Here is a 13083-nt window from a genome sequence, read left to right as displayed (position 1 = left end):
CACACACACACACACACACACTGACCCTGGACTGTTTGCATCATGATGCAACACTTGGCCTACAAAACACCAACTGGATATTTCCAACTCAGCTTAAGGAGCAGTGCTAATGATTTGTCCACTTGGTGTATGTACATCCTTACAGTTACACAACTTATCATGTCTAGTACGCTTTTTCAAATGGATTATTTTTAACCACCCTGTAAAATTCACTGCACTTACTGTATTCATAGCTGAAACTCATAACTAACTGAAAACTTTCCTGAGCTCTTCTGTAAATGTAACCAGCAGAGGCATTGGGGAAAAAACATTAACAAGAGCGGAAATTCATGAGACTGGTCAATCTCTCCATTCATCTGTCTTGCCAATACATTAATGAGACCAGAGACCTAATGATAGTTGTCTACATACAGGCTAGGTGCTGCCAGCTTTTCATGGGCATCCAGTGTGTGCTTGTGGTAATAGCCTGTGCTTTTAAAAATGACTCAAGCTGCCTTACTGGGAAATCACAGTCAAACAGTACAAAACATTGCAGGCACTGATTTATCATTTTCAACCAAAGGAAACTGTTGCTTCCATGAGGAAAAAATGCAGCCTTTTCTTTTTGCTTTGTAATTTGAAGTAGCTGCCACCACGCTCACTCCACACAAGTCTGACCAACTCTGAAGTGACGTCCGTCCAATCTGATTGGTCAGAAAAAGACAAGAGACAACAGAGAGGAGAGTGCGCCGATGGCAGAGCAGAGGCAAAGACAACAGGCTTATCACAAGATGACAAATGGTAACACCCCATTTTTTTTTTTTTTTAGGCACTGGCCCTGGTCACTGGGTCACTGACTGGCCCAACATTCAGTGTCTTGCTCAAGGACACTTCAGCAGGGTGGATGCTTGAACCTTGGTCCTCTGGTTGAAGCACAGTCTCTCTAAACACTACAATACTGTGCCGTTTTTGAAAATGCAAATGGTCTTTATCTTGGCCTGAGAATTAGGCTAATCAATAACACAGGAACTGGTCACGTCACCAAGACAATCAGTTCACAAACACACACACACACACACGTGCAATAAGAACACGTGTCACGAAGGAGGACCCAGTTACACACTGACCGTGACCTATTAGAATCATGATGCAACACTTGGCAGGAGGGAAACATGTCACTTCATTCAGAATGTCCGCTGTAGTTGTAAAAAGGCAACATGTTGATACAAGAGCCAAAAGGGCAGTACACACACACACACACACACACACACACACACACATACCCCTTCCAACTGGATACTGCCTCAAGACTCTTTCTTTCTTTCTTTCCACTTTTAGCGAGTATGTTTACATAATCAGAAAGTGACACGATTTCTCCAATAACCTGGTTTACATGGATTAATTTAATAATCGGTCTATATTATGTCTAAAGGTCCAAGCTTTCCCAGCACTTCCTCTGCTTTCTTGTCTGCCTCTGCTGACCTTTGACATGTGCAGCTTGAAAAAAACCCCAAAAGAAATAGGACTAAGCGTTTAAAATGGCCTAATAAATTGAAAAATTGAGCAGAAAGAAGTGTGTTAATCAGGTTATGCTCACTCTGATTATGACTTATCTTACTCCAATTAAGATAGTTCAGTAGTTCATAAATAGTAGTATTGCTATTATCAGGTTCAGTGCCAGTTTCTACTGCTAACCCTGATTTAACCAGCCATGTTGACTAAGGGTCTGTTGGTACTGGGAGCTGCCCAGTTCAACCACAGTCTTCTACCATTGGACACTAAGCAGCTCCACTGGAACAGCTGGAGTGGAGTGCCTTGCTCAAGGGCACCTCAGCAGTAGTTGTTGACTGAGGGGCAAGAGTCACTCATTCACTCTCTACCTCTCTACACCCACATTTTTTTCAAGAACCAGCAACCTTCTGGTCACAAGTTCAATAACTCGGACCACCCCACTGAGTGTGTGGAGAATTTCCTCTGCAACCTGGAGGCTCATTTTTACAGTAAAACCAGCCAAGAAACTCAGTGACAGATTCTTGTTATTTAACCTGGTTGATAAGATAAGGATGTGGCTCACGTTTCTTTGCCCTGCTCTATTGCTCCCTGTAAGGAAAGCCACCCCCCCCCCCCCCCCAGGTCAGAGGTCAGGGACAGGGTCAGCTACAGAACAGCAGCTCTGGAGCTGGTAGGGCCTCAGTGTCTTGCTCAAGGACGCTTCAGCAGGGTGGACGCTTACATAGGAGCGTGAACTCACGTCCTACAGTTGAAGGACAGTCACAGTCGTGCATTCACAGTAGTGTTTCAAAGTCCCAGTACTTTTTCAGTTTCTCATCATATTTACCATCGTCAACTTGCACAAATTTTACACTCAAATGTAAATCCTTGTAAAAACGTAACTATTTATATACAAATTAAGTTACATTTGTCCTAGAAAATCATGCGCCAGATGACTGTAGATAATCATATTCTCTGCTTTGGAGCTGGTATGTAAGAGCAGTCAAAGAAGTTGCATGTCAGCAAAATGTGTCTGCAGGAAAAACTTAATGTACTTTCAGTTCCCCTCTTCTATAAGAACTATCAGTGGCCGTGTGATATAAAAAAATCTAAAACAACGTTTTCTTGCATAATTATTGCATTTTAAAACATTTCATGTTATTTTATGGTTTCAGTTGCTTTTTTGATGGTGGCATCATTTTAAAATAGAAACCATGATAGCTGAGCAGCTACTTAAGTCAGAATTTTGGCATCGTGATAACACTATTTCACGCCAACTAAACCTATAAGCTGTTCCCACGTTGTTGCTGCTGTTGCTGTTTGTTATTTGTCACAGCCAGCTGTACTGCTAGCCTAGACATGGACTCTCTATTGACACTGTCAGCTTGTTCATGGCAGTGCGCACTGTCTCTCTCTTAATAAGTGACAACCTCCTAACGCAGGTTAGATGTTGGATAGTTAGCTCGTTTCTTACCATCTCCATAAGGCTAACATTTAATCAAAAGGAACTCATATCGCTATGTGCCCCGAAGGTAAAATATTCGTAACATCACATATACATTGTCAGACTGGGTAATGACCACCAGCCACATGCTGAATTCTAGTAAATCTGGGCTATGGCTGGTAAGCTAGTGTACTCTACAGGTAACCAACCATCATTTGGAGTCCTATTCTAGTTGGCTGGTAAGTTTTGGAATCCATCAGTAAATATAGCCAGTGGCTGAAAAAGTCAGCTTCTAACTGCAAACCAAGTATTGTGTATTAAACCAAACGATTAGCTAGATGTATTGTTAAATCCCTAATGACCAGCATGGTCTTGTTTTCCTAACAAACACAGAAGACTGATGTTTCCATCTAGCCACAACAGCTGGTGGATCAAAAAACTCAGAAGCCACTTCACAAGTTTGCTACCTGCCCAAAGTAGACTAACTTACCAGCCACAGCCAAAACCTACAAGCATTTGTCTCCTGGACTGCTGGTCATTTCGCTCCCTACAGCACAGGGAAGCCCAACCTGAACAGCTCTACGGCAGAGAAGAAGCTGTCTGTCCACGCAAACCAGGCAAGCTGAGGATTTGAGGCTGCAGAGAGCACTGTTTAGAGAGGCTGTATACTCCTGTTCCTGCCAGGAACATGGGGCCAGAGCCATGGAAACTTTGTGGCAAAGGTCACAGGACCAGAATCTAACCTCAAAGTCTTCTGCTGTCAAGGAGACTACAAAGCAAAAAGCATGGAGAGAAAGAGTGAGTGAAAAGCAAAGAAAGTGAGAGAGAGAGAGAGCATAAGAATCAGAGAAAGAGAGGAAGTTAAACAGGACTGACAGAGAGAGAGAGAGCGAGAGAGAGAGAGAGAGAGAGAGAGAGAGAGAGAGAGAGAGAGAGAGAGAGAGAGAGAGACAGACAGAGTCATAGAGGGAGTGTGAGACAGAGCTCTTTCCATTCAGCCTTCTCTGCACCTGCTGCTAACTACATTACCCACGTGCCTCTAGTGCTGCAGCTCGTACTTCCTGCTTAGGAAAAGGGAAAGTGTGATGCGTAGTGGTCACAAGGATAAAATGTACCCATTGTTATCTGCCTCTCCTTGCTCCATAACCTGCTCCCACTTTCCACTGGCCTTCTCTCCGGTCCTTCCCTGGGCTACCGGTGCTGAGGTTTGGCACAATAGCCCTGACATCAGCCAGGAAGCTGATTGGCCGTGGTGTTGCCGTTGCTACGCCGGGGGTTGCTCTGTTCTTCGAAGGCCACAACCATGGGAACATGGAGCATTACGCAACATTAGCAAATATTCATTCAGACTCACTCCCTTCCTGCCTTTGTCCAGCCAGGCAGCTATACCACCTCTCCTCTTCAACCAGAGACACATGGGAGAGGGGACAGAGGTTAGAGCAGGCTTGTAGCTCCAAGGTCACAGGTTTGAATCCCTGGACCGGCTGGGAAAATGCGCATGAGGAAGGTGAATGAGTAACACTCTCCCCTCCCACAAAGACTTGGCGTGGTGTGTATGAATGGGAATCAAGGTGGAGCTGGAAAAGACCATGCACAAATGTCCACAAATTTTCCAGTGCTAGTAAGTGTTGGTTTTTCAGTGACAGTTATTTGGAGTTGAAAAGTGTTGATTGGAAAGCTGTTTGTCCACTCACAGAGCTGATATGGCTCTGGGGTGGCTGTTCAAAATTTAAAAATGTTAAATTAACTCTGATGGGTGTAGACTCACATAAACACTGGCATAGTATTGATTTTTTCACCCTCAGAGTTAAAGTAACACTGACAAATTGCTGCATGGAGTTCAGTCGACTTTCCCTGGACATTTCCTTTTTAATTAAAGAAAACACAGAGGGGAGGTGATGGTTGCAGTCACAGGTAAATATGGCTTCCTATCACCTGAGAAGCTTAGACTACTAAATGTCTCCTGACTCATGGCTATTCTGCAGCCTGGACACTGACAGCAGCAGAGGAAGACATATATATATCAAATTGATTGATACATTTTTTCTGTTAAAAACTTTTAATAAACCTTTTTAATAAACGTCTATAGACATAAGAAACGACTTTTGATTCTAAACTACTACTTTTTTTTCTTTTGCTAGTATAGTACATTTTTGTATGTGTCCCAGGATGCATCACTTATTGATGTGTCCCGGAACACATTCAAAGACCTGTAAAACTCCTCATAACACTGAGGGAGAACTTCAGCTACCAGCAGTCTTACTATCAGAGCTCATCTTGACCAGTTCACACTCCTAACATTATAAAATAACATTTTGAAACTACAGGCCTAAGTTTTTAATGGGAATATTATCATATTTACATTCATCTAATATTGACCTAGAATATTAATTAGGATATGAATAGGATACTAAAAATGATGTGATCATGCTGCCATGCTAGCATTACTTACGTCAGCATGCATTTTGAGTTGACCTAAGTGCTGTTAGAATCCTCTACCCACAATGCTTGTTCAGTGTCAAAAGTGGGGTTTTGCTTGGTGTCAAAAGGGCGTAAGTGCAGTTACGCCCTTTTGACATCAAGCAAAACCCTACTTTTACTGTCACGGCTTTCAGTTTTTGTTTAATTAAAACGTATGTGTCATGATTTCAGTTGTGTCCTTTTGGCACTGAAAAGATCTCACTGAGACCTTTCAATTGATATATAATACTCATATTCGACCAAAATCGCACCTATGCCCCTTTGGCTCCAAGCCCTCGATTTGGACATTGTGGTTAATTTAAGGTTGCTTTGAGGTCTAGAGATACTACCTGAGAACCATCAGTGCTAATATGAAGTATATAAATACAACCAGTGGATAAAAAACATGGGATCAACTTGGTATTCCCTGTTACAAGGCAGGCATTTTTGTGTACTTTTTTGGGTTATACTCACTGGATAGTCACAATAATAGTGCTCAGTGACAAACTATTACTTCTTGTTTTTGATGAGACAATGTCAGTGACTACCTGAAATGAATTATTAGCATAATACTGATTACAGTATTATTATATTAGGATTAAAAGTGAGTATTTCTCAGAAAAATTAACTGTTTGATATTTCCGCCTATAATAAGGCCTTATATAAAAGGCTGCTGATTCACAATAGAACCATATTTTGACATGGGGTGTAGGGACACTACCTGTAGACCATCATTGTGAATATGATGTAAATACAACAAGTAGGTAGAAAATGACATGGGATTAACTTGGTACTCCCTCTTTCAGGGCAGGCATTTTTTTGCACTTTTTTTTGCCTATGTGGTGAATCATTTCATTGATGAATTTAATGACTTTTGCAGTAAAAAGAAAAATTATGACCATCCATTTCATGAAGGGGACATGTCAAAGTTATGAAAAAGAGGGTTTGTTCCTGCACTAATAGGGATGTGGTCAGGAACATGAAAAGGAAGGAAAATAGTTGCCTCTCATTAGAAATGAATGCAACGTGGCAAAAGATAGTCAAGTAATTAAATCCCCTCCTCTACAACTACATGTGATGGGATTGAATCCCATCAGACCTTTATCTCCTGAGTCTCTCTTGCTCTATATTTACCGTCTACTTAATAACTATAAAACAAATACCTAACATGAATGGACTGTCCATGCCATTTTTGTGTCAAAAACCCCCCAAAAAACATCTAACCCGACAATGAAAAATGCCACGTTGAATGCTGTGTGTTTCTGCAGCAGGGTGCATGGTAAATCTCTGCCTATGTGAACAGAGTGTTGATCCACTGCCTTGGTCTTGTGACCGACTTCTCCGGCTCAGAGGGGGAGAGAGAGAGGGACACGTGATTCATTCTGCCGGTTGTCGGTCACCCACTCCGCCTCAGCAGCTCTCCTCCTCCTCCTCCTCCTCTTTTACGGGGACACATGGTCTCCCACGGCCAAACCCGACTTGGCACTCAAACAGAAAATGTCATCGCCGCACTTCCTGCGTGCAGCACTGAAAATGTGCGGTATAAGTGACCGAGCTGTTTGAGCGTGCATGCGGATTCGTTCAACAGGGAAGCGTGCCACTGTGCCTTCATTACTCGGTGTCATGTTTGGAGAAGTGCGATGGCACACGTTGGTGTGTATCAGTGTGACATACGCTAAGTGGCATTTCCAAACTTTTCTAATATCAGGGACAATATAGGCTATCTGGTCAGGGACCTCATTCCGATAATGATTTTTGTTATCAGATTGTTGTATAGAAAGGAAATACGTGTTGGCCCACTGCTGGTGGGGAGATCACAGTGTCAAGAGTAAAACCTCTGATCATAAAAGACACCACCGTATACATTCTGTCCTTCTGTCTGTCATTGTGCAGCTAATTTCTAGCAAATGAAACAGTGAAATTAAACCACTCCTCATCTTGCTGGGGACTCACTGTGACCCCTGCAGGTCCCCAGACCCCACTTTGGAAACCAGTGCACTAATACCCTTCCACAGGCTCTGAGAATATATATTTTTTTCCGTTTGAGGTATTGCTTCTGACCTCATTCAACCAAACCTGTCCAATGCTATCCCATCAGTATAATCTACTGACTGAGCCTTCTGTTGCAGCAAGTCATGCAGCGATTGGCATCAGTATCAGACAGTGAAGAGACTGTCCAGACGCTCTAACAGTAGATCTCAGCTTTAAATCTAGCCTGGATGACACGCAGCCACGAGGGAAACCCGATGGCAGCATTGTCCGACCATGTGCCGCCCAGAGCCAGCAGTCGGCAGCTTTTCAGCCTACAGCAGCTCATTTCACTAATGGATGGTGATTTCTGACTGGCAGCCCATTCCTGAGTCTTCCCAGGAAATTAAAAAGGGCATACTGAAGTCAAATTAGTGCCCTGTTGATAATGTCATTCTGAGATGCAGTCTGCCCATAATATTCATCTGAAATTGTCTATCTATAGTAGATGCAGTCTGCCCATAATAATATTAATCTGAGATGCAATTTATCCATAATATTAGTCTGAGATGCAGTCTAACCATACTAACATTAATCTGAGATACAGGCTATCCATAATAATATTAATCTGAGATGCAGTCTATCCATAATATCATTAATCTGAGATGCAGTCTATCCATAATAACATTAACCTGAGATGCAGTTTATCCATATTAACATTAACCTGAGATGCAGTTTATCCATATTAACATTAACCTGAGATGCAGTTTATCCATAATCATATTAAACTGACATGCAGTTTATCCATAATCCCATCAGTCTGAGCTGACAGCAGTCTGAACCCTCTCACCTCTCCTGTTCATGGGCCGAACACGAACAGCCACCTTGACATTGGAGTCGTCCAGGCTGGGCTCCCCCATCCTGACTCCTTCAGCAGAGAAGGGAGGTAGTGCTGATCCAAAATAAATCAGCTCCCCGGCTCAACAATCATCCAAAAGCCTGGAAACGTTGCGCTAGCCGGACAGTCGGCCAGCTAGCTCCGCTCAGTGCTGCTCCACAGACCAGGCATTTCCACAATAAAACAAAAAGCCTGGGGAAATCCTGCAGGAAGCCAGCCGCTGCTTATCCTCTGCTTCTGCTCATCGTCCAGGCTAATATATATCCGCAGAGATGTGGGAGCTGAAGGGAAAAGGAGAAAAGTAAACGCGTTTAGCTGGATATTACAGCAGCTGGTGGATTAGACTGAGCAAACACATGCTATCTGCAAGACAAAAACGGGCTAGCCTGCTAATTTGCCTGGCAAAGTGAGAGGGAGGCTAAGTGTGGGAAAGCAGCAGGAGGAAAGGAGCATGTTTTCACCATTTCCTACCATATTACTATATTAACGTCCCCAGACATTAACCAGCATTTGACCGACATACCGTGGTGGATTCATCCCAGAGGTGACACCGTTAACCGACACACACAAGTGAAAGATTTCCCTAGTTTTTACTGGCGTTTATCTACAGCTTCCCAATGGAATCCGCTCTATCCTCCCTGTGTCGAGCTGAAAGCAGCTAGCAGCACCCACCCTTCCGGTTGGCAGATTTCGCCTTCAAAGTAAAAGCGCAAAAGTTATCGCTCATAAGATGCTAAGTTTCACTTTCACCTGTCTGTCAAGCTGGACTGTACCGGTAACTTTAGCCCAAGACAAGTCAGACAGAAACGTTTAAGCTGCCTGTGAGTGTTTTCTGCTTTGTGGTGTACCATTATAGCCTGTGTGTTTCTATTACTAGTTGTGTTTGGTGTCAGATGAGTTAACGGTCAAGGAGGTTGTCTAACAAGCTAGCAGGGACGGAGACGGGCCTCTGTCAAGCTAGGACAAACCCAGCTTCCGGTCACAAATCTTTCAAAATTAAATCTTCATTTCAAAACTATGTACATTTAGAGGTAAACTAAATGTAGGCTACATAGTTTATAATACCTGAACCACTTGCAACTGCAATTTTCAATATTTGTGTTTTCTTCATATTTTCATATTCCGCCCATTTATTGTATAGTTCATATTTAAATGTTATTACGCTTTAGCTACTTAGGCTATTAACCTAACGTTACTTACTGAACATACATATTTTTTTTATTTTACTCCTACTGCTATTTTGCACACCCTCCAAATGCTATAGCCTACTTTTTCAATACTTGCATCTGTTCATGTAAACTTAACATGTTCTAGTGTTGAAATTTGTCAGTAAAGTAGTATATATACATAACTCCATTCTTACCTTTTCCATTCTCTATTCTTATTTAAATTGTATTTTTTTCCCCTGTGTGTCTTATGGTCTACTGCTGCAACGACCACGACCCGGTTTCCCACTGACGGGGATCATCACCGGCTGACTAACGTTAATAAGCGAATAAAAGTAACGGTCAGGCTGGGCTAGTCAGCTGTCCGGTTTAGACTCTACAAATAATCCACGAGAAAAAAATGGAGTAAACAACAGCCGTCATTTCTTTAGATAAAACATGGAAAAAATGTGTTTATTACCAGCTGTGTTCAGTCTGCGTCTGGTTTAGAGCCCCCAAATCACGCGACACTTCCGCTCACTAGTGTAAAGCTATGTACAATAACACGGAGCACTTCCGATTATAACTTTCAAAATAAAGCCATATTGACGAACATTGTTGCAACTTCTCAGTTCAATTCAGTTCAATTCAGTTCACTTCAATTCAGTTCAATTCAATTCAATTCAATTCAATTCCACCTTACACAAGTGCACAGCAAAATAAAAAACTTTATTGGGGTCACAGCACATAACAGTAAAAACGAGACAGTAGGGCCTACAACAAAACAGGACAAATGACAATACAGTACAACAATACAAAGTGCCTAAGTGAAAATATATTTAATTACATATACCAATACCACACAACTTGGAAAGATGTCTAGTATCTGGTAAAGTCCATTATAATCCTCAGAAGTGGGACAACAGTTCTTGAAGACTATAGAGATGGGAGCTCCAGTACCTGATGTCAAGTCAGACAGCATGAATCACCACTGAAATGCCTTGTAGTTGCAATATACTGTATGGTAGGTATTAGGCTGTCAAAGATTAATCAAGTTTGTGAAAATATATCTCACTATCTATCTATTAACCACTTCTGTAAATATATAAAACAAACTTTGTCATGTCAATATAGAAACTGGGACTATTATTTTGAAAATCAAGTACCGGAAGTAGACACATCTTCTTCCCTTGCAAATGGAAATCTGAACAATGGAGAGATTAGAATGTTTCTGCCACCTGCTGAACACTGAAGGAACTACAGTTTTATAATAAACTAGAAATTATAAATTAAAAAAACGTATATCTACATCAATTGCTAATGATATAATGTATATAAATGATATCATGTACATTATTTATTTATGTCATTAAGTAATCATATGTTACTAAATCAATTCATATGTTGTATCATAACTGTGAATACATTAAATCAATTACTTTTGATTGCCTTAGTTAACAAGTCATTTGTTATTTTCCAGTTTAAAAACTTCCAGTTTAAAAACTAAAATAGTTTAAGTAGTCGTCAATTAATAACTAATGATTTATAAAATATAAATTAGCATTTTGCGGACTGCTATTATAACGTGGCAAATGAAGTTTACAATGGTTAGTAAATGGTTAATAAGTGGTTTGTAAAACATAAACAAACATTGTGTGGGTCCTTATGAAGTTGATATTACATTATAACTGATGTTCTATTTAATATAGAATATTATAACGCTTTTGTTCTAAATTTTTATGTTGTTTCTGAGAACTTGGAGAAGAGGACCATCTTCATGAGAACAGAAGTGCCCAAACATTTAGACATGGGGGGGGGGGTCAAAGGTCGAAACGTCAGCACGGCCCTCAGTGGGTTAACGGTGTGTAACTGTATGTGAAGCTGGAGAAATAAAGGTTAAAAAATTAGGAAAAGGGACGATGAGGGAATCCATGAACAACATACCAAGAACAGCCTGAGGAATGTAAATCTAATGTGAAATACAACGCTGGATTTAAGCCTTCCTGCAAGCACTGGACTGCAGCAAAGCAAGTCATTTATAATAAAGATTATGGACCACTTCATTCGTGAGATTACACACACACACACACACACACACACACACACACACACACACACACACACACACACACACACACACACACACACACACACACACAGCAGAGCAGTGCTGATACGCCTTTGAATTTAGAGTTATGAATGTGGATGAGCTTTGTAGAGGGCCAAATTCGTCTCACAGGCCTTAATGTAGGCAGTCCTGCATTAGAGGAAAATGGTGCAGGTCAGGATAACAATGAAGACACTCTGGGGGTTTAGAGTGACTGTCCTGTAATGGAAAGGTCACAGGTTTGATCCTCAGGATGAATCCTTGATCCCTTAGCTTCCTACTCATATTATAAGTCGCTGCGGTTAGAAATGTGTGAATGTGGCCTACTCTATCTCAGTATTTAAAATTCATTTATTTTATTTACCCGCAAGGGCAGGTGGACCAGTCCACTGCAGAGAAGCATTTAAAATGTAATGTAAAAATGGAAGTTACTACAAGTAAAAGTGAAATATTAGTTGTGATATGGCACCCTCTGTTGGCCAATAGAATCCCTTAGACCTCCAGAGAGTCTGCACCAGCTTTCATGGTTTAGTATCATTTCCAGGCTAAACTCTATTTTCCACACTGTTTTCATTCAAAAATTACAGCAACACACAAAATGGGTTTACAGCTCAACTCAAAGGGGTTTTGCAAGACACAAGGAAGTGAAGTTTCAACTTTTTGGGCATGTAGTCTTGTTTTCATCAGGAGGAAGCCTCATGGTGCGGATGACCAGACTTCTCTGCCAATCAGAGCTTCACTCCAGCCTGGTCAAAGAAGACTTCAATTCCCAGCCTCCACCCCATGTAAAGACGAATTAGTCTCTTGGCAGATCCCTTTTTAGAGTAGAGTAGCACCTCCAAATGACGGCTGATTACCAGACTTATACCAGTCACAGCCAAAATGCATCAGCAATTGCCTGGTAGCTGCTGGTCATTTTTATTTTCAAATGACCAGCAACAGGATGCACAGGCTGTTGAATAGGAGGATCTAACCAGTGGAGCAGTTGAGACCAGACTGTGGGCACCAGTATGACACCACTAGAGGACACTGTGCTGCAACATGTAGCTGCAGTGTGGCTGACAGCTGGTGTAACATCACTCCATGCAGACTAAGAGGCTTACCTTCACATAACTCTTTATGGCATAAAGTCAAAGTTTACATCATAAGATGTGGTATGAAACTGATGTAAGTTATACTTTAAAGGGGAAAAAATAATGGTTTTCTGAAAATATAATTGATTTTGTTTATATTAGTGCTTGTTTGCCTTGGGTTAGGGTTAGTTACCATTGTTTTTATTTACCACTTTATCACTGGACCTCAGTTAAAACAGCCCCCTTTCCCCACCTGATCTGGGACCTTCTCAAGTGGCAGATGGAAAAGACAGAGTGTGTTCAACTGTTGTGGTCACACAGTGCTGCAGAGCAGAGGCAGAGAGGAGGAAAACGCAAAGAGATATCACTCTGACTCTGTTTCCAGTAACCACAAACGGGCCAGCGTCTGTTCTTACTGGATACGTTTAAAATGCTTTTTTGGCTGCGTTTATATTTTACTGGGCAGCTCCCAATGTCCAACTGTAGAAGACAGTCGAATGTGGGTTTGGAAAATGAAA

The 13083-nt window shown here is 41.5% G+C and overlaps 1 protein-coding gene across 1 annotated transcript in view; it reads right to left on the bottom strand.

The window, feature by feature from the left end:
- The window catches only part of LOC139654109 (kinesin-like protein KIF13B), a gene marked incomplete at its 3' end in the record, with an annotated part of 34763 nt that extends 26501 nt beyond the window's left edge, over positions 1 to 8262 (bottom strand). The window contains exon 1 of the mRNA XM_071531147.1: positions 8193 to 8262. Within this exon, the coding sequence (XP_071387248.1) occupies positions 8193 to 8262 (70 nt within the window). The remainder of the gene's footprint in view (positions 1 to 8192) is intronic.
- Between the last annotated feature and the right edge of the window lie 4821 nt (positions 8263 to 13083).

Source organism: Centroberyx affinis, unplaced genomic scaffold (genome assembly GCF_046629955.1).
Source record: "Centroberyx affinis isolate AG114_WGS23_722 - 3 ecotype Tasmania unplaced genomic scaffold, CSIRO-AGI_Caff_v1 ptg002044l_1, whole genome shotgun sequence".
NCBI lineage: Eukaryota > Metazoa > Chordata > Actinopteri > Beryciformes > Berycidae > Centroberyx > Centroberyx affinis.
Note: the sequence above shows the minus strand (reverse complement) of the source record. Positions and strands in the feature narration are given on the sequence as shown.